Source organism: Salmo salar, chromosome ssa03 (genome assembly GCF_905237065.1).
Source record: "Salmo salar chromosome ssa03, Ssal_v3.1, whole genome shotgun sequence".
Lineage (NCBI taxonomy): Eukaryota > Metazoa > Chordata > Actinopteri > Salmoniformes > Salmonidae > Salmo > Salmo salar.
Genome location: NC_059444.1, coordinates 56166568 through 56190988, shown reverse-complemented (window position 1 = coordinate 56190988; position 24421 = coordinate 56166568). Strand labels below are relative to the sequence as shown.

Genomic DNA, 24421 nt, shown 5'->3' with positions numbered 1-24421 from the left:
GGGATGATGTAGTTTAGACATTGTTTGTTCATTGACGTCTTACACATTCTAAATTCTACAGTTCTACATCCTTTATATGTCGGCTAGACATCAACATTCTATTATGATATCTTGGCGACATCTTCTCAATGTGCAAACGCTCTTCAAACTACATATTCCCTACCCAATTCGATACCTCAGCCAAAAGTGTCTATGGTTACTGGGGAGAAGACTCAGGTGAAACTGATGACATCACACAACTTGTGTAAAACAGCTGGGAAAACTCCAAAATGCTTCCACCACAGACGTGTCATGTGACATAAGAAGACGTTTCAGCACCATTGACATGTATCACTACTGGAGCTAAAACGCATGAAGACGTCAGCCGCTTCAGCACATTGGACGTTGCCACAATGTCAAAGATTCTATCAGTTGTCCTGTGCTGTGGCTGCAGCCCTGTTGCTAATGTTATTGCCATGCTTGTAAAACTATAGGCAATAAATGTATGATATATGTGAAGGGAAATATAGCTCTCTGACTCTTTGGTATCACGTTTCAAGTGTCACTATTATGATTCCTCACTGCTGATCCTATTAAGGCTATATCGAATAACACCAAGGCCAGTATTTATAAAGCATCTCAGAGAGTTAGAGTGTATAAATGCAGCAGAAAAATTAGGCTACATCTGACATTTTTGCCTATAACATGACATTTTCAATATGAAACCACCTATGACATCTTATCAAGACCCTGATGGAACAGGTGTGTTTGTACTGGGTTGGAACAAAAGCCTGCACCTCCTCCTGCTGTTCTCCAGGACTGTGCAGACAGTTTTGGTGACCACTTCCCTACACTATACGATCTTTACAGTTGAACAGGCTTTGTATATGATGAATTAATCCCAATATTATATAGAAAAAGGGAGAAATGAACCAATGCCAAGATTTGACCTTGTATAGTCAAAAACGTGCACAACACTATGACAAACACTCACACACAAACACACACACAGCCCTGTCAAAACTATTGACTCTGTAGGGAAAATATCCCTGATATCGTAGCCTATACCAAGGAACTTTTGTCACATTCTTTTTCATTTTCCCCTTGTAAAATAAACGACAAATAGAAAGTTCCATAAAATCATGTTGTCGTTGCTTGTCAACGTTGCATCACCAGCAGACAACAGTAGGGTGAAAGTTGGTTACGTCATTGTGAAAATGAAAGTTGAGAGATATGGGTAGTGAAGCGACGTCTCCCATTCACTTTTCATTTGTAGCGCAACAGCAGAAGACTACGGAACAATATTTCGGACTAACTTTGAACGAAACCCACTAAATTAATGTCTAATATGGCTACATTTCTTAAGAAGTGTGGGTTTTATTTCGACTTCGACGATTTTGTTATCAGACTCATTTTATCGGTTCACGCGAAGTTATTAGCAGTTGAAAGCAAAGCTCGCGAATAGCCTTTTCTCGCTATAGTAATAGTCTAGCCGATATCTAAATGGAATAATCTTATCTTGTGGTTCAACTATAATTTAAAGCTGATTTCAAGGAGAATGTGTATAGATTTACTGTGATTTGTTCGTCCAGGAGAAGGAGCAGGCATGGAATTCATACTGCTGCATGTGCTAGTCTGGAAAATGAAAGTTCCCGCCTCCGGTAGGTTGATCAGGGGAAATTCTCCATACAGTTTTCTCTTTCCTAATTCCACATAAAACTACTTAACACAGCCAAGATGTTCAAACTCATCTGGAAAACTAACAGCGAAACAAACTGCTATTTACAATGTATACAATGCAGAGTTGGACGTGTATTTTTCTTATTATTTGCAGTATGCAGAGCGTGTGTCATTGCTGTGACTGGATCCGACACCACTACGGTCACTTGAGCTCAGAATACCTTTCCCTGCTGGACCAGATGGTGAGTTATCAGCACACTGTAAGAGGAGACTGAATGCATGTATTAAGGACAGCAAAACAACCAACCAAGTAAAATAGTCATATGTTTCATGTTTAGCATCTGTGTTAGAAAACTGTTAGCCTATATTCGAATATACATTGTAAAAGGGCGCTAAGGCTATAATGACAGCGATCAAGAGAGTATATCTACATTAGACCTACTGTACTTGCAGTATAAGCTATACTTTATGTCTGTCTTGATTGGTCTTGAAGTATTTGACACGTGACTTAACATACTATATTGGTTGTATTCCAGGGAGGAGATATCACAAAGCAGGATGCCCCAGTCTTTTTCCCAACATCCCTTTACAGACACATAGATGATGGCGAGGTAAAGACTAGAATTATGACTTATCATGTTCTGATATGCTTTGGTATGGCGGTCTTAACCCAATGTTATATTGATGCCATAACCAAAGCCTATACTGTTTCTAATCTTCTTTTATATCTTCCTGTGTAGGTTGAGGACAAAGTCAGATTCCTGAAAGAGACCATCTATCAAATCACAAAACTGTTTGATGGGAATATGAAATCTGTCACCTGGGACAAGAAAAACCTGGACGATTTCCTCAACATTCTAGAACGCCAATTGGAGAACCTTAATTCCTGTGTAAGTAACGGGTCTATTTAAAGTATAATCCCTGTTTAGGTCAGGGCTCTCCAACCCTGTTCATGGAGAGTTACCTTTCTGTAGGTTTTCACTCCAACCCCAGTTGTAACTAACCTGATTCAGTTTATCAACCACCTAAGTAAGTTTTAATCAGGTGTGGTAGATTAGAGTTAGAGTGAAAACCTACAGGAAGGTAGTTCTCCAGGAACAGGGTTGGAGAGCCCTGGTTTAGGAGTAGCCTACTCCACTACAAGTGGAGAAATCTACTTATAAAGTACATATAAAGTATTCAACCCCTTGACATTTTCCACATTTTGTTACGTTACAGCCTTTTTCTATAATTGATTAAATAGATTTCCCCCCCTCATCAATCGACACACAATACCCCATAATGACAAAGCAAAAACCGTGTTTTAGACAATTTTGCTAAATGAATTAACAATGAAAAACAGAAATATCACATTTACATAAGTATTCAGACCCTTTACTCAGTAATTTGTTGAAGCACCTTTGGCAGTGATTAGAGCCTTGAGTCTTCTTGGGTATCATGCTACAAGCTTGGCACATCTGTATTTGGGGAGTTTCTGCCATTCTCTGCAGATCCTCTCAAGATCTGTCAGGTTGGATAGGGAGCGTTGCTGCACAGCTAATTTCAGGTCTCTCCAGTAATGTTTGATCAGGTCAAGTCTGGGCTCTGGCTGGGCCAGTCAAGGACATTCAGAGACTTGTCCCAAAGCCACTCCTGTATTGTCTTGGCTGTATGCTTAGGGTCATTGTCCTGTTGGAAGGTGAACCTTCGCCCCAGTCTGAGGTCCTGAGCGCTCTGGAGCAGGTTTTCATCAAGGATGTCTCTGTACTTCGCTCCGTTCATCTTTCCCTCGATCCTGAAAAGTCTCCCAGTCTCTGCCAATAAAAAACATCCCCACAGCATGATGCTGCCACCACCATGCTTAACCGTAGGGATGGTGCAAGGTTTCCTCCAGACGTGATGCTTGGCATTCAGACCAAATAGGTTTCATAAGACCAGAAACACTTGTTTCTCATGGTCTGAGAGTCCTTTAGGTGCCTTTTAGCAAACTCCAAGTGGGCTGCAATGTGCCTTTTACCGAGGAGTGGCATATGTTTGGCCACTTTACCTTAAAGGCCTGATCGGTGGAGTACTGCAGAGATGGTTGTCTTTCTGGAAGGCTCTCCCATCCCCACAGAGGAAATCTGGAGCTCTGTCAGAGTGACCATCGGGTTCTGGGTCACCTCCCTGACCAAGGCCCTTCTCCACTGATTGCTCAGTTTGGCCGGGCGGCCAGCTATAGGAAGAGTCTTGGTGATTACAAAGTTCTTCCATTTAAGAATGATGGAGGCCACTGTTTTTTTGGGGAGCTTCAATGCTGCAGACATTTTTTGTTTCCCTTTCCCAGATCTGTGCCTCGACACAATCTTGTCTCTGAGCTCTACGGAGAATTTCTCAACTTCATGGCCTGGTTTTTGCTCTGACATGCACTGTCAACTGTAGGACCTTAAATATACAGGTTTGTGCCTTTCCAAATCAAGTCCAATCAGTTGATTTTACCTAATTTGGACTCCAATCAAAGTGTAGAAACATCTCAAGGATAATCAATGAAAACAGGATGCACCTGAGCTGAATTTTGCGTCTCATAGCAAAGGGTCTGAATTCGTATGTAAATAAGGTGTTTCTGTTTTTACATTGTCATTATTGGGTTTTGTGTGTTGATTGATGAGGATTTATTTTCTTTAATCCACTTTAGAATAAAGCTGTAACTTAACAAAATGTGGAAAAAGGGAAGGGGTCTGAATACTTTCCGAACGCACTGTATATGGGTTATAACAGATTTTGATCCAGTTCGCGACATCACATAAATAATACTGCAGCAATGAGAAATGTAAATTATTGTGGATTATAATTAATGGACATTTTTTGTATGCTTTGATACATTTTTCATTATGGCAAATCAAGTCTGATATTTTAAAGTGGAAATTACAATCTTTAGACTCCTTTTCAAACATTGAATACATGTTAAGGTTCCATTTCCTGCCGTGCAGGAAAATTCTCAGAAAAAAAGTGATCAAGTGAAGATCCTACATCTGTATGATGCTAATGTTTTGTTTAATTTTGTCCAACAGCTATCACCTGCCATGAAACCTGAGAGGAGACTGAAACGCTACTTCAAGAAGTTGAATAAGAATGTTCTGAGAAAAATGGTGAGTTTGGTTTCGTATGGAAACATGTTTAATACTTGTAATCAAATGAATATAAACTAGGCTAGGCTAAACAGGAGCAGTGTTCTTTAAAAAGAACGTGGGTTCTGGGGACATATGTATCAAACATCTCAGAGAAATGCTGATCTAGTATCAGGTCTCCTCTGTCCTTATAGTTGTCTAAAATACAAAACTGATCCTAAATCAGCACTCCTACTCTAAGAAGCTTAATACATACGGCACCAGTTCTTTCTTTGTTGTTCAAGACAACATGGTCATTATTTCGCCAAGAAAGTTCACCCCACTAATATTTCAAATGTTCTGTGTTTTTCAGAACTACAGTGCACAGGCGTGGGAGCTCATCAGGAAAGAGACAAAACGTCATCTGCAAAGATTGGATATCCTTGCAGCACAGATGTACTGATCATCCAGACTCATTTCAGAAGCTACGCCCTTACCAGTTTATAAAGCTTGAATACAATCATGTGGGACCCTGTCAGTCTATTTATTATATTTAAATCCATAAATTATTGTTTTTTATTTGTATAATTTATTATTTATATTTTGTATTTCCCTTTTGTACCTGTGTTGAACTGAACTGTATTGCCGGTCTACTATAAAAACCAATGAAAAAATTATATTCAAAATGTGAATAAAAACTTATTTTGTATAAAATGTCCAAATTTCGTTCTTGTCTGAAACCAATGAGAGTGGATTTATAAAATCTTATCTAACCATCAGAGGGGATGCACATTAAACCTGTTGCTGATCAGTCACATGATCATTTCTACTTTAAGTTGATGTATGCTTGTAGTTTTGTTTCTTTATGTAACTTATTTTTAATGTGTTTTTGTACTTTGTGAGGGTTGCTGTTCTTTTTGTTTTTCCTGTTTGTTTTTGTGTGGTAACCACACTGGGGCAGTGGGCTGAAGGGGGTGGGGAGATCTGGGTGAGGAGTAGAGGATAATCTGGGGGACCAGGAACATTTAGCTCCCACTTGACATTGTGGATGTTTATTTATAAAGTCTGTCCAATGTATTAAACACCTGTATGTCTTACTATGATTGGAGGAGAAATCACAAAAAAGACATGGAAAGACAAAATGGAAAAAGAGACAAAAAACAAGCAATACCTTTAATGGATAATAGTTTAGTTCCCTGAATGAGGCAGGGTGCTGGTGGGCAAATAATAAAAACAAATCATTTATATAGCTTAGTTATATACATATAACTTTTTAAGTGGCATCGTGGGGATCCTCCAAATAATTCTCAATGGATTACTGAGGTCAGTAATTGAATGACATTTGACAAAGTGTGTATTATATAGGCCAATGTGGCAGTACACAGTCCTTTCATAAGACTGGGAAATCCTGGATAGAATAGAGTTATTGTAGATATACTGTATATCCATTTGTATAATGGTATGTGGTTATTATTTAACATCTATAATGGTGTGTATGTGTGTTTACACTGTATGGTAAAGTACTAAGAGACCCACCTGTTTCATGCCCCACCTGTTTAGCAAGAAATATAGTTTTATTGTTGTTGTTGTTGCCTGTTTTGCATGTCATTTTGGTATTAATACGTGTCACACATCACTTTGCAAACAATGTTAAAAAAAATCTTCATAAAGCTGCGTACAAACATGGTCTGTTGAGTAAGGCATCTCCAAGGTGCAGGTGTTTCAGCCTTGCTCAGTGCTTTCTGTGGTGGTGGGGCAGCCATCGGAGAATGCAGAGCATAGGGGTTGGTAATATTCTCTAGTTGTGCCTTGATTGTCTCAGTGTTCTGTCACTCATTGGGACACACCGCAAAATCTACATGGAGAGCTTGAAAATTCAAGAACATTTTGAAGATAAATAAACAACTCAGAGGATGAGAGGACAAAAAAATGTGAGTACCAATGTTCAATAGCGAATTGGAAATAGGAGTTGGGTTTCAGTTCAACATCTGTTCAGAATCTGTGGAATGTCACTCCTGAACTCAAAGTGACTTGTGCTACGTGTGCCACATTGTCATTGGTCTGTACATTGAGTCGGGGGCAGAAACTTGATTTTGCCATCATGACTCACGTTCACAATCTACTGTCAAATCCTTTTCAAGCCTTGTCATATGAAGAGATATTATAGATAAAACGTGTAAGTGCTCATCGGCCATTGGACATGAACATTACACAACAAGTTGGAAACTGCAAATTCAACAATGAGCGGTTTGGAAGGAATCAGTGGCTAATTTCAAATAACTAGCCTGCTATTCAGTAGACTTGTGTGTGTTCCAAGTCTGGGTTTAACCTGTTTGGGATAGGGGGCAGTATTTTCACGGCCGGATAAAAAACGTACCCCATTTAATCTGGTTACTACCCCTGCCCAGAAACTAGAATATTCATATAATTAGTCGATTTTGATAGAAAACACTCTAAAGTTTCTAAAACTGTTTGAATGGTGTCTGTGAGTATAACAGAACTCATATGACAGGCCAAAACCTGAGAAGATTCCATACAGGAAGTGCCCTGTCTGACAATTTGTTCTCCTTCTAGGGCATCTCTATCAAAAATACAGCATCTCTGCTGTAACGTGACATTTTCTAAGGCTTCCATTGGCTCTCAGAAGGCTCCAGAAAGCGGAATGACGTCTCTGCAGTCTCTGGGCGAAAAAAAGCAGGAGTTTTTGTGAGTGGTCAGGCAGGGAACAATGACAGTGGGGTGCGCGTGCACGAGACGACTCCATGTTTTTCTTTCAGTCTATGAATGAATATAACGTCGCCCGGTTGGAATATTAGCGCTATTTTACGAGAAAAATAGCATAAAAATTGATTTTAAACAGCGTTTGACATGCTTCGAAGTACGGTAATGGAATATTTTGAATTTTTTTGTCACGAAATGCGCCCGCGCGTCACCCTTCGGATACTGACATGAACGGACGAACAAAACGGAGCTATTTGGATATAACTATGTATTATTTCGAACCAAAACAACATTTGTTGTTGAAGTAGAAGTCCTGGGAGTGCATTATGACGAAGAACAGCAAAGGTAATCCAATTTGTCTTATAGTAAATCTGAGTTTGGTGAGCACCAAACTTGGTGGGTGTCAAATTAGCTAGCCTGTGATGGCCGAGCTATCTACTCAGAATATTGCAAAATGTGCTTTCGCCGAAAAGCTATTTTAAAATCTGACACCGCGATTGCATAAAGGAGTTCTGTATCTATAATTCTTAAAATAATTGTTCTGTTTTTTGTAAACGTTTATCGTGAGTAATTTAGTAAATTCACCGGAAGTTTGCGTTGGGTATGCTAGTTCTGAACATCACATGCTAATGTAAAAAGCTGTTTTTTGATATAAATATGAACTTGATTGAACAAAACATGCATGTATTGTATAACATAATGTCCTAGGAGTGTCATCTGATGACGATCATCAAAGGTTAGTGCTGCATTTAGCTGTGGTTTTGGTTTTTGTGACATATATGCTTGCTTTGAAAATGGCTGTGTGATTTATTTTTGGCAGGGTACTCTCCATATATAATCTAATGTTTTGCTTTCCTTTTTGAAATCGGACAATGTGGTTAGCTTAACGAGAGTCTTGTCTTTAAAATGGTGTAAAATAGTCATATGTTTGAGAAATTGAAGTTATAGCATTTTTAAGGTATTTGTATTTCGCGCCACGCTCTACCATTGGATATTGGTGAGGAGTTCTGCTAGCGGAACGTCTGTCCCTAACAGGTTTAAGGGTCTCTTTCCAAGATGAATAGGATAAACTTTTAACACCAAGGGCCAGAAAAGGTTGAATACATTTGGCATGTTGTCAATCCAGCATGGCGTTTGCCGTGTTCAAAACAACTGGAAATTCGGAACTGGGAAGTCTCAGACTTCAGTGAGTTCAAACAACTAGGAATTCTGGAAAATTAAACGAACTCCGACAGGGAAAATAAGTTTTGAACAGTCATCCAACTCGTAATTTCAAGTCGGGATCTCTAGAGTTCCGACCTGAAGACTACTGACGTCATTGTCACGTCCTGACCAGTAGAGGGAGTATTTGTATTGTAGTTTGTTCAGGACGTGGCAGAAGGGTATTTGTTTCATATGGTTCGGGTTGTGTGTGTAGTATTAACCTGTTATTGATAGGTGGCAGTATTTTCACAGCCGGATAAAAAACGTACCCGATTTAATCTGATTTTTACTCCTGCCCAGAAACTAGAATATGCATATAATTATTAGCTTTGGATAGAAAACACTCCAAAGTTTCTAAAACTGTTTGAATGGTGTCTGTGAGTATAACAGAACTCATTTGGCAGGCCAAAACCTGAGAAGATTCTGTACAGGAAGTACCCTGTCTGACCATTTCTTGGCCTTCTTTGCCATCTCTATCCATTACAAAGGATCTCTGCTGTTACGTGACACTTCCTACGGCTCCAATGGGCTCTCAGAAGGCGGCAAAAAGCTGAATCGTGGCTTTGCAGGCTCTGGCTGAAAAAAAGTAGCGCGTTTGGGTAGTGGCTGGTTACAGTACTGTGAGACTCAGGCGCGTGCCCGCGTCGACCGACTTCTTTGTTTTCTTTCCTCTGTTCACCTAAACGCAGATTCCCGGTCGGAATATTATCGCTTTTTTACGAGAAAAATGGCATAAAAATTGATTTTAAACAGCGGTTGACATGCTTCGAGGTACGGTAATTGGATATTTAGAAATCTTTTGTCACGAATTGCGCCATGCTCGTCACCCTTATTTGCCCTTTAGGATAGTGTCTAGAACGCACGAACAAAACGCCGCTATTTGGATATAACGATGGATTATTTTGGACCAAACCAACATTTGTTATTGAAGTAGCAGTCCTGGGAGTGCATTCTGACGAAGACAACAAAAGTAATCAAACTTTTGTAATAGTAAATCGGAGTTTGGTCAGGGCTAAACTTGGTCGGTGTCTAAATGGCTAGCCGTGATGGCTGGTCTATCTACTGAGAATATTGCAAAATGTTCTTTCACCGAAAAGCTATTTTAAAATCGGACATATCGAGTGCATAGAGGAGTTCTGTATCTATAATTCTTTAAAAAATTGTTATGTTTTTTGTGAACGTTTATCGTGAGTAATTTAGTAAATTCACCGGAGGTTTGCGGGGGGTATGCTAGTTCTGAACGTCACATGCTAATGTAAAAAAGCTGGTTTTTGATATAAATATGAACTTGATTGAACAAAACATGCATGTATTGTATAACATAATGTCCTAGGGTTGTCATCTGATGAAGATCATCAAAGGTTAGTGCTGCATTTATCTGTGGTTTTGTTTTTTGTGACATTATATGCTAGCTTGAAAAATGGGTGTCTGATTATTTCTGGCTGGGTACTCTGCTGACATAATCTAATGTTTTGCTTTCCCTGTAAAGCCTTTTTGAAATCGGACAGTGTGGTTAGATTAACGAGAGTCTTGTCTTTAAAATGCTGTAAAATAGTCATATGTTTGAAAAATTGAAGTTTTCGGATTTTAGAGGAGTTTGTATTTCGCGCCACGCCCATCATTGGATATTGGAGCAGGTGTTCCGCTAGCGGAACGTCTAGATGTAAGAGGTTAAAGGGGTGTTTGGTTTATGTATTCCGGGGTTTTGGTGTATGTTCTGGGTTTTTGTGTTCTAGGTTTCTAGTTTGTATATTTCTTTGGTCTGTGTTGCTCTCAATCAGGAACAGGTGTTCATCGTTGTTCCTGATTGTGAGTCATATTTAAAGTGCTTGTTTTCACCTGTTTAGTGGTGGGTAGTTGTATTTTGCACTGCTGCGTATAGCCTGTAAAACTGTCGTCTGCCGTTCTTTGTTTTGTTGTTTTTTTCGTGTTCTCTTTATTTAATAAATATAAAGATGAACATCCACATTCCCGCTGCGTTTTGGTCATCTCTACACAATGACACCAGTGACAGTCATGATTCAACCAGTTTTTTTTTTCTTGAGTTCCCAGTTGTCTTGGAAGCACCATAAATCCAGAGAATGCCAGACTTTGATGACAAAGTTTGATGACAAGATGTGCCCAAAAGATGGACCACCGCGCCTCCTTCCAGTTCAATTGAGCATAGCACCACAAGGTGAGTTCAAAAATGTTTTGTATGCTGCTGCATAAATTATGTGATATGTATACTCTAGCTAAGAAAGTTATACTAAGTGTATGTTGTGTAGTAAGCTGTTAGTAGCCCATATGCCTCACCTTAATAAGTTGGTCCATTTCCCTGTAATAATTTTGCCTAATGTTCTGACTTGGTGGTGCATATGTAGCCTATAGCCTGTTGTAAAGAAACATAATCACTGAATATTGTAAGAGCTTTCAATGTCTGCTTACATGCTCTCTTTTTTTTATCCTACGGTTCTGACTTGGTGTACAGGGAGATTACTGTAAGAACGGCCCATGTTCTGAATTCTGTCACTGTACATTTCAAAAGTGCTGAACAAATAGTTATATTGACTATGTCCTTATAAGCTCGCTAATGAATGTCTTCATAAAAATTATGGATTGCCTCTTGGCCATTCGTAGTCCCCTTATTTTGTAGTTTGTACATCTCAATTATCAGTAGAAATCACATTTGTTTAAGCAAGTTAGCCATAACAGCTATGTTTTTTTTAAGGCAGAAAATGAGGCTGAATTAACTGTTTCCCTGCCAGACAAGGCTCCGCTGATAGCCAGGTGTAGCAACGGTAAGGATTCACTCCATGGTGCTGAAAAGAAAGCTCTGCTGTTGGGACAGCTTTTTGTAGGCCCTAGCAGTTTGTGGGGACCGTTTGTCACCGTTAAAGTGCAATTACTGTACTGTTTAGTGTTGTGTTGTATTGGCTTTGCTGACATGCATAAACATTTTTGGGGGAGTTTGCCCCACCGAGATTTAGATGCTAAAAGCCGACCATCATGATAACCAGTTTGACTTGGTGGAGTGTTTCATTGTGCACATGTATGATTGGATGAACATGGAAGGACGCTCCTCTAAAATTCATAAATAAGCACAACATCAAACTTATTCAGGATTTTGTGAGTAGGCTGTTGTGGCTAGGGGGCAGTATTTTCACGGCCGGATGAAAAACGTACCAAATTTAAACAGGTTACTGCTCTGGCCCAGAAAACATAATAATCATATTTTTAGTAGATTTGGACAGAAAACACTCTGAAGTTTCTAAAACTGTTTGAATGGTGTCTGTGAGTACAACAGAACTCATATGGCAGGCCAACACCTGAGAAGATTCCATACAGGAAATTCCCTGTCTGACAATTTGTTATCCTTCTGTTGCATCTCTATCAAAAATACTGCATCTCTTTTGTAACGTGACATTATCTAAGGCTCCCATTGGCTCTTAGAAGGCACCAGAAAGTGGAATGATGTGTCTCCTGTCTCTGGGCGAAGAACAGCAGGAGATTTTGTGAGTGGTCAGGCTGGGGACAGTGACACTGGAGATGCGCGTTCATGAGAATTCTCAATTTTTTTCTTTCAGCCTTTGAATGAATACAACGTCGCGCGGTTGGAATATTATTGCTATTTTACGAGAAAAACAGCATAAAAATTGATTTTAAACAGCGTTTGACATGCTTCGAAGTATGGTATTGGAATATTTTTTTTAAATTTTGTCACGAAATGCGCTCGCGCGTCACCCTTCGGATTGTGAGCTGAACGCACGAACAAAACGGAGCTATTTGAATATAACTATGGATTATTTGGAACCAAAACAACATTTGTTGTTGAAGTAGAAGTCCTGGGAGTGCATTATGACGAAGGACAGCAAAGGTAATCAAATTTTTCTAATAGTAATTCTGAGTTTAGTGAGCACCAAACTTGGTGGGTGTCAAATTAGCTAGCCTGTGATGGCCGAGCTATCTACTCAGAATATTGCAAAATGTGCTTTCGCCGAAAAGCTATTTTAAAATCTGACACCGCGATTGCATAAAGGAGTTCTGTATCTATAATTCTTAAAAGAATTGTTCTGTATTTTGTGAACGTTTATCATGAGTAATTTAGTAAATTCACCAGAAGTTTGCGGTGAGTATGCTAATTCTGAACATCACATGCTAATGTAAAAAGCTGGTTTTTGATATAAATATGAACTTGATTGAAAAAAACATGCATGTATTCTATAACATAATGTCCTAGGAGTGTCATCTGATGAAGATCATCAAAGGTTAGTGCTGCATTTAGCTGTGGTTTTGGTTTTTGTGACATTATATGCTTGCTTTGAAAATGGCTGTGTGATTATTTTTAGCAGGGTACTCTCCTGACATAATCTAATGTTTTGCTTTCGCTGTAAAGCCTTTTTGAAATCGGACAGTGTGCTTAGATTAACGAGACTCTTTAAAATGCTGTAAAATAGTCATATGTTTGCGAAATTGAAGTTATATCATTTTTGAGGTATTAGTATTTCAAGCCACGCGATTCCACTGGCTGTTGACTAGGGTGGGACGCAAGTGTCCCACCTAGCCCATAGAAGATAACAGTGGCGTGCAGAACGGCATCTCAGAAATAACAATTAGTGGCTCCTTGTCATGGATGGGCTATTGCAACAGACGACCAAAAAGGGTTCTACTCCTACCAGCTAAAAACAAGAAGAAGCGGCTCCAGTGGGCACACAATCACCAAAACTGGACAATTGAGAAGTGGAAAAAGGTTGCTTGGTCTGATGAGTCCCGGTTCCTTTTACATCATGCTGATGGCAGTCAGGATTGGTGTACCTAATTAACTGACCGCTGAGTGTATTTTACATGTTGATTACTGTGAGGTTGGGGGCATCTCTAAATATAATGTCCAAATATATAAAACAATATTATTATACATTTTTTATTGCTTAATATTGTTATTATTATTTGTTTTGTTTTTTATAAATTTTTACCACTTTCCATAATGTTTGTGTTGTGTCACTAATTCTTATTTAACCAAAGTCCAAAGGGATGTTTTGATTTAGAGCTTTACACTTTAGTGGGGTTCACACTAAAATGTTAAATAGTGCTTCCTTCTGGTGGACGGTTAGGGTACATGAAATACTGGGAAATGAAATGTATTCCATAGACTAACTAAAAACAACAGCTTTAGTGAACTAATCATCTGGCAACCACAGCACGGTGTCAGCAGAAGGGGAAGGCCAGAGAACACATACTTGGACTAGCTAAGTACCAACACCAGACTGGAGGAGGAGATTGTATCTGCAATGGAGGACAGGCACCTCTGGAGGACCCACCTTTCATCCCGTCGACCCAAATCCACGAGGTGAAGACTGTATATATATAAATAATGTTGTTGGAGAAGAAAGGATGATGTTTTTTTTATCACACTCATGAATAACAAGTTGTTTGAATGGTTTCTATTACACAGATGAAGGACATTGCAATAAATGAGTCACACACCCATCTTTTAACCCCCTGTGACAACGATTATGAAGCACTTGACTAACAAACCAATGTTTTAGCAGTGAGGAGATGCAGAAATAGGGAATATTACATACAGTAGATTCCATCAATAGATTTGTAAGTCAGACAAGGCACAGCAGTGGGCTGAATTCCATTAGGGAAAAGACGGCAGGTGGAAATGGCGGTCCTGTCCAGAAACAACCCCTACCCACTACACACATATAGATCTGAAAGGCTTGGATAGGTACAAGCTATGTTCCCTCAAAGCTGAGCACAGCTCCCCTCGGGCTGCCGAGCAGAAGAAATATCAGCCTGAGCAGAGAAGCACCAGATTGAACGTCCCTAAACTTTCTAGAATTTTCCATTTTAGTTACCACTATCAGCGTTTCACTCTACTGTGGGAATTCTCGAATCAACTGAGTATTATCCACTTCAATGTAACATACCGAAACACAACTAACTATGCAAGACTTAGTATGCAAAACCAACTGTGCAAGAGATGTTCTTGTAGGCAGAGCGCATTGGAGTAGGAATCTATTGTAAAGACAGGCACGACTCAGGACCATACACTACGCAGACCAGTGCGCCATAACCAATCAGAGCTGCAGTAGACCTATATGCAAATAGCTATTGCCATACATAGATCTGAGCCGTTCACTTTGAACTGGGGTAAATGCTCTTGCTTTGATATCAACGTGAGAGATGCAAGTAGCCACCTCTGTACATGTGTTCATATTATTTTTTAGTTATTGAGTTATTATCCCAGTTATAGACAATGTCTGGTCAACAAAGGCGGATTGGTTGCTTCCTACAGGAGCACAAAATGTTTGCATTTCTAGCCATCTTTGAAAATCCAGTCAGGCACAGAGATATTTGTACATTACATTTACATTTACGTCATTTAGCAGACGCTCTTATCCAGAGCGACTTACAAATTGGTGCATTCACCTTATGATATCCAGTGGAACAACCACTTTACAATAGTACATCTATATCTTAGTACATATACATCTAGATCTTTTTTTTTGGGGGGGGGGTTAGAAGGATTACTTAATCCTATCCCAGGTATTCCTTAAAGAGGTGGGGTTTCAGGTGTCTCCGGAAGGTGGTGATTGACTCCGCTGTCCTGGCGTCGTGAGGGAGCTTGTTTGTATGCCTTGGGGCGGTGTTGTATTTTGAGACTGTCTTGAATAAGCTAAGTAGCCAATAGGCGGAGGGTAGCATAATTTGTCTGTTTCTCTCTAATAATGGTATGGGAATAATAATGCATTTTATTTTTTATGTAACAACACAACATTTTCAGTCACCTCCTTGTCTGATGGACATGTGGATTGATGTTAACGTCAAGCCTTGCATGCTTTTTTCAAAAGTCTCATGGAATGTTGTCCTACATTGGGATAGATGACGAAATGCAGTAATGTGTAAAAACGTTGGTTTTCGAAAGTGAAAGGGATTTATGGTGTGTAATTACAGACGTCATCATCTGCCGAGACAGAGGCTGACCCACAGTCACGGCTATAAGGGTTCCTAATTGTCAAATGAATGTACAACGTTTTGGGGGGCATTTTACCTATCCCTAACTCTTTTCCTAAACGTAACCTAATTATCCTAAACTGCTACGTTAATTATCCTAACCTGCTGCGTAATTTCGGTTAATCTGCTACGAAAAGTCAAAACGGACGTTATTTTGGCAAGAGCTGGGTCCCTTCTAGTCATGACCCTGTCCCACGTGCAGTTATACAAAATAACAAAGGACTTTAATCTGTATAGCAGCTCGCTGACAGTGAGCACTGAGCAGTCATTGTTCATGTTATTTTATTTGGCCTATAGAAACTGTAATAAAACACCTTCATGACATTGTATCTAGCTCTTAATAATAAATCAGGTCCACAACAAATGGTTTGAAGTACCTTTTTATATTCCAATGTAACTTTGTTTTACAACAAATAATGAAATGCCATGGATGCTACATGTAGTACATTAAGATAACTGCAGTGGAGCAGCTGTGTGGAGTCCAACTATTATCATCGTGTTCTTCTTTCTGTAACAGAGTTGCTATGCAATTAGTTACACGTTCCATCCCTTGGGAGAGGATATAAAAAGTATGCCTTTAAACTCTTGTACTGTAGGCTATCAAGCCTACTCAATAAATATAACATTGAACTACAAAAATAGATAGGCTACTGTATTGAAAATACACTGCGTGAAGGGCATTGTGTATCTGCACACAGAAGACAAGAACGCAAAATGTCGTCAACAGCTATGCAAGGTGAAGGAATGAGTTTAACGCTCTTTCGCTTTCCCCACTTGAACTTTCCTTGTTTTACATATTACCTCATCCATGGCATATCAATGAGGGAGACTATACAGGTGGGGCACGTAGGACCATCGTTTAGAAGTAGTGTTCAGGGATTTATCAACTCACCGGACACATGGGAACTCTTAACGTGTCCTTTGTGGTACATCTTCTGTGTGTAATTGTTCTTTACCCGGTTGTCTATGCTAAATGCAGTGACCAAAAGGAGCAAATGTATTATCTTTCTCAAACTCGCCAGACCCTCAATGATCTTTCCATGGTAGGTCAATTTCTTTAACCTGTTACAAATTGATCATATAGGCAGAGACATATTTAGAAATATGGCTCTGAATCTAGGCTGTAGCATGCGTACTGTGATATCACAAGTTATTTATTCTAGTTGAAAATTAGAATAAATATATTCATATATTCAGTCGTTTTATTGAGATATGGTGTATTTTGTGTGTGGTATAGGAGAGGAGACCAAGAGGCTGTATCCCAGAGGCGGAAAGGTTAAGGGTCCAACGTCCAACGCTTTCATTAGAGGTGATGCTCAGGAGATCATGAGTGGATACAATTTCTGTGTTTGTCTAGTTCAATCGCATGGTTAAACGGGGTGTTATTGTGATTACAGGAGGGGGAAAGCTTTGGACACTGAGACTTGCGTTTCAACTAGCCAGCGAGCTCTTCCAACAAAACCTAACACTTGTGAAATGGAATTCCATCAAACTCAGGGATCTCCAAGACCTTCTTGCTCGACAAAATATGACCTATTCGGAATGTGTACGTTCTTGGTTATGTTTAATTTGTTAACTGTAACTTGGTAAACAATTGTGATTATTTATACTATTTGTATTCATGTAATCACGTGGATATTGATATTAATGTTGTTTGTTGTTTACAATTTCAGGTCAGAGACATGCGTCTGCGTCAAAACCTTCTGATTGGTGATATGGTTAAGAACTACTTCAAACAGCTGGACGACTTTCTTTCACGTGAGGTAAAGCATCTCATAGGTTGCATTTTGTTGAGAGGGGTGGAGTGGGCCTAGCCTATACCTATGGAGTATAATGTATTCTTTTCACCTAAAACATGTTATTTTTCCGTGTTGCAATGAATTTCCATGTAGGCTATAATATTTAAATGAAGATACAAACACGCCTTACATTGGTTGAAATTGTGATAGCAATTTTGTAAAATTCTGTGGTGTGATGCAACCTTGAAATACTACGACTTTTTCGTTTAAATGTTTTCCTAAATGAGATGTTATTCCTACTAACAATTACATATCAACATCATCTTCAATGAAAAACAATAAACTCCTTTACAATACTCTGAATTCCAGCCATACTTTCCCGCCCTTTAAGACATCATCATATCACTGTAAAACATTGTTGATTCGGATAGTTATTAATTCTATCAAGTACACATTTACTGGATACCATGCAGCATAATTATAACTCCACATTGTGAATGTTAGTTCAATGGAGTATAGCAATGCTAACCATGCTGTTACTCTTCAGTCTCTATAGTGGAAAGACAACAGATGAAGAGGTCCCATCAACTCACATATCTGGATAGAAGTCCAATAAAAGTCCAATAAAAACACACCAATATGGAATACTTTGACAAATGATCTATGTCATAGACCTATATTTTACTCACAAGTGCCTGTAGGCCCAGATTCAAAAGCACCCGAAATATAGGCTCCAATTTAAGCATTAATGTCAAGGTAAGCATTATTGCCAAGGTCTATACTGCCTGTGCGCTCCATAGGCAACGAGTGTCTTATTCTGAAAACCGGGAGCATAAAGGAGCGGGTCTACCAAAATAAATCAGACCACTTAAACCCGTTTCTAAAACGAAATACAGTCTTGTTGAGTGTGTAATTCATTCAACCCATACAACGTTGAAATGTATCTTTAAATAGGAAGTTGAGGTCCAGAAATGGTTTCAACGTAGTTGGATACCATAGTTTCCGGGTGTAAATGAAAAAGGTGTTGCGATTGCGAAGACGAGATTGAAACGCTATTGTTTCCGAAGTGAAAGGACAACGAAATGTTTGCAAATAAATGCATATCAATTTAAGCTGTCGTCTGACTAAAGTGGATTCACAAGTAAATGTTTTTCATCTCAAACATGTTCCTGGTTGGTAATCCAATATTTCAGAATAAAATAAGAAATTAGTTAAGGTTTTAACAAGTCTTCGAGAGATGCACCTGTCCTTTCCGTGCGTTGGCTCCAGGCCGAAAGATATACTGTCAGGTATGAAAGCGCCTGTCTACCGGGACTTCCACCTTTCACTTTCGGAACACCTTTCAACATCTTTGTATAAAATATCGACACAGATTGGAGCATGACAGAACTCTGGATTTCGAGAAGTGGATCGATCAGGAAGAACACTTTATCTCTTTATCCTTTGAGGAATACGTCTTCTTTTTCGGAATTCTACAAAGTATAGGCTGTCTTTCTGAAGTGTGCCTAATTTTGCACCTCGGTTGATAGTGAACAGACAGAGAACTACAGTAGACCTACGATAATATGGGTTCAATAAGCTTATGGATGTGCTTGATCCTGACGATTTGCACCTGGAATAAAACCATCGGATGCACGTGGATGAGGACACTGCCTCGGTCTCCGAGCATGTTCCAAGTGCTCAGCAACAACACCATAACGATGCTTCAGAAAATGGTAGGATACTGTAATGTTTATTTACTTGTTCCTGGTCATTGAGCAGTTGTCATCTGTTCAACATTTAATGTGCTGCTGTGTTTCATTTGATTCAGTTACTCTTATATGTATACAATAATAATATTGCAATCATTTGTTTCTATTTTTTGGCATCTCAGGGTCATGTGGTCTCTCGGAAATCTCAGATCACTTTCCCGAACGAGCAATACAGACAAGTCGATAATTTCACGGTAAGACATATGCATAGCCTACACTATTTTAAAAAAAAGATTTTGGTTCAACGTTTTTTCTAAGTGTGTAGGCCATATAATTAGTTTTTAACGAATACGCAATTTGCTATACTTTTCTGATATTCATAAGGCATGTACTAATACAAATCACTCTTCTAGGATAACTGCCGGATTGTCTTCATTTCGCAAACTCTGAACGCTATAGAGAAATTGTACAGCAGTGGTAAATATGATTCCACCGCCTGGGACCAGAAAGGAGTTGACGAGTTTATGATTGGTCTGCATCGCCAGACATCGGAGCTGGACCAATGCGTAAGTCTATGTGATTTGTGATTTTCTCTGAACATTAATGCAAAAAGGCAAACATTATCCTATCATTTTAGATTGCCATATAATGTGATTTAAACGAATCATAATATAACATGATTACTTTATATTTTGTTCCAACAGGTAAAGACTATAAAACCTGGACTATCAACATCTGTCAAAAGAGTGAACAAAGATATGAGCCTTCACTTCAAATTCCTGAAGAATTACTTGAAACGCGAGGTAGGTCAATTTGTCTTACCAAGAGAGTGCATTGACCAAATAGGGATATATTCATATGTGTTTACACAACATGTGTCTATTCTAAAATATGACGTGTGTTTCGTTCATGCAGGAATACAGCGCAAGCGGCTGGGAAGACATAAGGAACGTGGTGCTGTCACACATGTTAAGACTAGTCACGATACCAATTGACTAACCAATGAGTCTCATGTGTGTGTCTACAGATTATTTATTTATACGTCTATTTTTTCAACTATTTATTTACACGGTTATTTTTTATGTATGTTTTATTTATTTATTATGTGTATTCACAACTCTGCGAAGTAAAACACATTTTATACTGAATAATGAATTATGTGCTAGGTATTTTTAGGCTGTAGAAAATGTAACAATGTTTTCATGCATTGATTTTTGTATTTATGACGGCCATTGCGTACTGTATTTATTATTGCAACATGATTTTGTTATTGGAAGGATTAAATACATTTTAATTAAATAAATGTGACCTCTAACAGCTGAAATCTATTTTAATCTAACATATTTACCTATAGGCCTAATAAATATGTCCTTAGATAGTCCTGATAATGTCACACGGTGTTGTTGTGTCTTAACTTGAAGACTCACTGATGATATCACACAACCTGTGTAAAACGGCTGGGAAACCTTTAAAATGCGTCCGCAGTGGAGGCAAGAGAAGAAGACCTTTCAGCACCATGGCAAACAAACAGACCGGATCTGACAGGATTACAGCAATCCTGAATGAATCGTGAATAATGATTAGTGAGAAAGTTAAAGACGCACAAATATCATATCCCCAAGACATGCTAGCCTCTCAGCATTACAGTAACTGCCGAGGTTTGCATTTTTTGGAGATGTGGTATGATATTTCAAATCAAATCAAACTTTATTTGTCACATGCACCGAATACAACAAGCGTAGACCTTACCGTGAAATGCTTACTTACAAGTCCTTAACCAACAGTGCAGTTCAAGAAGAGTTAAGAAGATATTTACCAAATAAACATAATTAAAAGCTACACAATAAAATAACAATAAGGGGGTACCGGTACCAGGGGTACAGGTTAGTTGAAGTAATTTGTACATGTAGGTAGGGCTGAAGTGACTATGCATAGATTTTAAACAGCGAGTAGCAGCAGTGTACAAAACAAATGGAGGAGGGGGTGTCAATGTAAATAGCACGGTGGCCATTTGATTAATTGTTCTTATGGCTTGGGGGTAGAAGCTGTTAAGGAGCCTTTTGGTCCTAGACTTGGCGCTCTGGTTCCACTTGCCCTCCTGTAGCAGAGAAAACAGTCGATGACTTGAGTGACTGGAGTCTCGGGCAATTTTATGGGCTTTCCTCTGACACTGCCTATTATTATTAGTCCATGATCAGCCCTTTGTCTTGCTCACATTGAGGGAGAGGTTGTTGTCTTGGCACCACACTGCCAGTACTCTGACCTCCTCCCTATTGGCTGTCTCATCGTTGTCGGTGATCAGGCCAACCACTTTGTGTCATCGGCAAACTTAATAATGGATTTGGAGTCGTGTTTGGCCACGCAGTTTTTGGGTGAACAGGGAGTACAGGAGGGGACTAAGTACACACCCCTGAGGGGCCCCAGTGTTGAGGATCAGCGTGACAGACGTTTTGTTGCCTACCCTTACCACCTGTCTCTCACTGTTCAAATAAACCTACCATTAAAATTATAGACTGATCCTTTCTTTATCAGTGGGCAAACGTACAAAATCAGCAGGGGATCAAATACTTTTTCCCCCCACTGTATTATAATCGTCCGGATTAGTGTCCCGCTCCTTGAAAGAGGCAGCTCTAGGCTTTAGCTCGATGCTGATGTTGCCTGTAATCCATGGTTTCTGGTTGGGATATGTAGGTACGGTCACTGTGGGGACGACGTCGTCGACGCACTTATTGATGAAGCCGATGACTGAGGTGGTATACTCCTCAATGCCATTGGATGAATCCTGGAACATATTCCAGTCTGTGCTAGAAAAACAGTGCTGCAGCGTAGCATCCATGTCATCTGACCACTTCCGTATTAAGCGAGTCACTGGTACAACCTGCTGTAGTTTTTGTTTGTAAGCAGGAATCAGGAGGATAGAATTATGGTCAGATTTGTGAAATGGAAGGCATGGGAGAGCTTTGTATGCATCTCTGTGTGTGGAGTAAAGGTGGTCTAGAGCTTTTTTTCCTCTGGTTGCACATGTGACATGCTGGGAAAAATTTGGTCAAACTGATTTATGTTTCCCTGCATTAAAGTCCCCAGACACTAGGAGCACCGCTTCTGGATGAGCATTTTCTTGTATGCTTATGACCTTATAGAGTTGGTTGAGTGGCGTCTTAGTGCCAGCATCGGTCTGTGGTGGTAAATAGACAGCTACGAATTAAATAGATGAGAAGTCTCTTGGTACATAGTGTAGTCTACAGCTTATCATGAGGTACTCTACCTCAGGCGAGCAGTACCTCGAGACTTCTTTAATATTAGACATCGCGCACCAGCTGTTATTGACAAAAAGACACACACTCCCACCACTCGTCTTACCAGACATAGCTTCTTCTCTGTTCTGTCGGTGCATGGATAATCCCGCCAAATTCTATATTATCCGTGTTGTCGTTCAGCCACGACTCGGTGAAACATAAGATATTACAGTTTTTAATGTCCCATTGGTAGGATAATCATATAATAGGTCATCAATTTTATTTTACAATGATTGCATGTTAACCAGTAGAATGGATGACAGTGGGAGTTTACTCGCTCGTCTACGGATTATCAGAAGGCAGCCCGACCTGTGCCCCCTTTTTCTCCATCTTTTCTTCACGCAAATTAATGGGGATTTGGGCCGTTCCTGGGAAATCAGTATGTCTTTATCGTCAGACTCGATAAAGGAAAAAGCTTCTTCCAGTTCGTGGTGAGTAATCGCTGTTCTGATGTCCAGAAGACATTTTCAGTCGTAAGAGACGGTAGCAGCAACCTTACTAATAAAATTAATAAATAAATAAATTACAAACTACGCAAAAAAACAATCTATTTGTGCGTCTGGGTAGGCATATAACGCGAACGTCTAGCAACCGAAAGACAGCGAGTTCGTATCTCATCACAGACAACTTTATCATTTAAGGTAAAGTTGTAATGGTGAGAGTTTAGCATGTCCTGGTGGTATAATATTTGTGCTTCTGTAACTTTATCACTTATTATTCAAAGATTCATTCAGGATTATCAGAAATGATGGTAGAATCCACATGAATGTAGAAGTGCTTAGAAGCATATTCCTCTCTTGTTTACAATAAAAGTGACTCCAAAATGACACAAAACATAATCTACCATTAATTTGTATTGGACACAAAATAAATCTGAAACACAACCAAAACAAACAGCAAATGCATCCAACAAGTTTGTAGAGTCGCAAACTGGATTTCGTCATTGGGTGCTATCAAAATGGGACCAAATACTTGTTACTACTTCAATACACATATAAGTGAATTTCTCCCAATGCTTTTAGTCCCCTATCTACAAAAAGTGCTGTAATTTCAGTTCAACCGATATGGATGAAAATACCCTCAAATTAAACCTGACAGTCTGCACTTTAACCTCATAGTCATGTATCATTTCAAATCCAAAGTGCTGGACTACAGAGCCAAAACAACCTAACGTGTCACTGTCCCAATACTTTTGGAGCTCATGGTGTTTGTCAAATTTCTCAAGCTCAGTCAATTTGGTTGGGAACGACTGATAGATAACAGTATTCATACCTTGTCTCTAACTTGACCACCGAGGAACACTAAACACATGTTGGAAAGCCATTCTGGTGTGTCTCAAGCCTTAAAATGTGTGTAATTGTCCCACTGAAAAATGTAACAATAAGCCAGTGTCAGGTCTTCAAAGGACTAAGGCATGTTTTCCTCTCATTTTTCCTCTTGGCTTTGCTCCTTTCATATTTATTTTGATCCTGACAAACTCCTCAGTCCCTGCTGGTGACAAGTCTACCCATAACACTGTAAAACTTGAAAATACACACAGTTTCACTCTGTGATGTGTTGTGTTGGATTTGCCACAACATTTTTTATTTAGGCACAAAAGTTAATTAATTTGTCATGTTGTCTTGCAATATTACTTAACCGCCATGTTGCAACCTGAATGGATGTTTTAGAATGAGTTATTTTTGAATAGGTTTACAACTTTTCACTTTGTCATTCAGGCCTGTAATGTGGAGTGAATGCAATGGTGTTGATCAATGCAGAGTTTTCTATCAGTTCAGCAAATACACACTGTAGCTATTTTAAAATCATCTTTAGCCTCAGAGTGACATTCCTGAGTTTCCATTCACTCCCACAGCTCATTTAGGAAGGATGGCGATATATTTGCAGTGTCTGGTTGCTATTATACACCATCCAGAGATGAATTACCATACTTGACCATACTCAAAATATTAAAGAGTTAGGGATTATTTATTAACCTCACCTGATCTATGCCTGTCTAAAACAAAAAACAGTTAGTGCGCACGGGAGTCCTTGAGAGTTGAAATAGA

General features: G+C 39.2%; 2 protein-coding genes across 3 annotated transcripts; both read left to right on the top strand.

The window, feature by feature from the left end:
• Positions 1–1208: 1208 nt before the first annotated feature.
• LOC106590949 (interferon a3-like) lies at positions 1209–5419 on the top strand. Of its 2 annotated transcripts, XM_045714985.1 has the most exons (6): positions 1209–1640; positions 1814–1901; positions 2196–2270; positions 2400–2549; positions 4689–4766; positions 5098–5417. In XM_045714985.1, the coding sequence occupies exons 2-6, from the start codon at positions 1815–1817 to the stop codon at positions 5185–5187; spliced, it is 480 nt and encodes a 159-aa protein (XP_045570941.1). In that variant the 5' UTR covers positions 1209–1640; position 1814; the 3' UTR covers positions 5188–5417. The 2 variants fall into 2 exon arrangements, with proteins under 2 accessions (XP_045570941.1, XP_045570940.1); XM_045714984.1 differs by having other exon boundaries at positions 1209–1901; positions 5098–5419.
• A 13532-nt stretch (positions 5420–18951) lies between these two features.
• On the top strand, positions 18952–20076 carry LOC106593349 (interferon alpha-3-like). Its single transcript, XM_014184681.1, has 5 exons — positions 18952–19101; positions 19260–19331; positions 19491–19643; positions 19782–19880; positions 19993–20076. Exons 1-5 carry the CDS (start codon positions 18952–18954, stop codon positions 20074–20076), a joined length of 558 nt encoding a protein of 185 aa, XP_014040156.1.
• The last annotated feature ends 4345 nt before the right edge of the window (positions 20077–24421 follow it).

Bases quoted from the DNA above. Each gene is read 5' to 3' on its own strand.
- LOC106590949 (XM_045714984.1), top strand. From the start codon at position 1,767: ATGTATACAATGCAGAGTTGGACGTGTATTTTTCTTATTATTTGCAGT. The intron at 2,550-4,688 runs GTAAGTAACGGG...TTTGTCCAACAG, and splicing joins TGGAGAACCTTAATTCCTGT to CTATCACCTGCCATGAAACC. The intron at 4,767-5,097 runs GTGAGTTTGGTT...TGTGTTTTTCAG, and splicing joins AGAATGTTCTGAGAAAAATG to AACTACAGTGCACAGGCGTG.
- LOC106593349 (XM_014184681.1), top strand. From the start codon at position 18,952: ATGGGTTCAATAAGCTTATGGATGTGCTTGATCCTGACGATTTGCACC. The intron at 19,332-19,490 runs GTAAGACATATG...TCACTCTTCTAG, and splicing joins GACAAGTCGATAATTTCACG to GATAACTGCCGGATTGTCTT. The intron at 19,881-19,992 runs GTAGGTCAATTT...TCGTTCATGCAG, and splicing joins AGAATTACTTGAAACGCGAG to GAATACAGCGCAAGCGGCTG.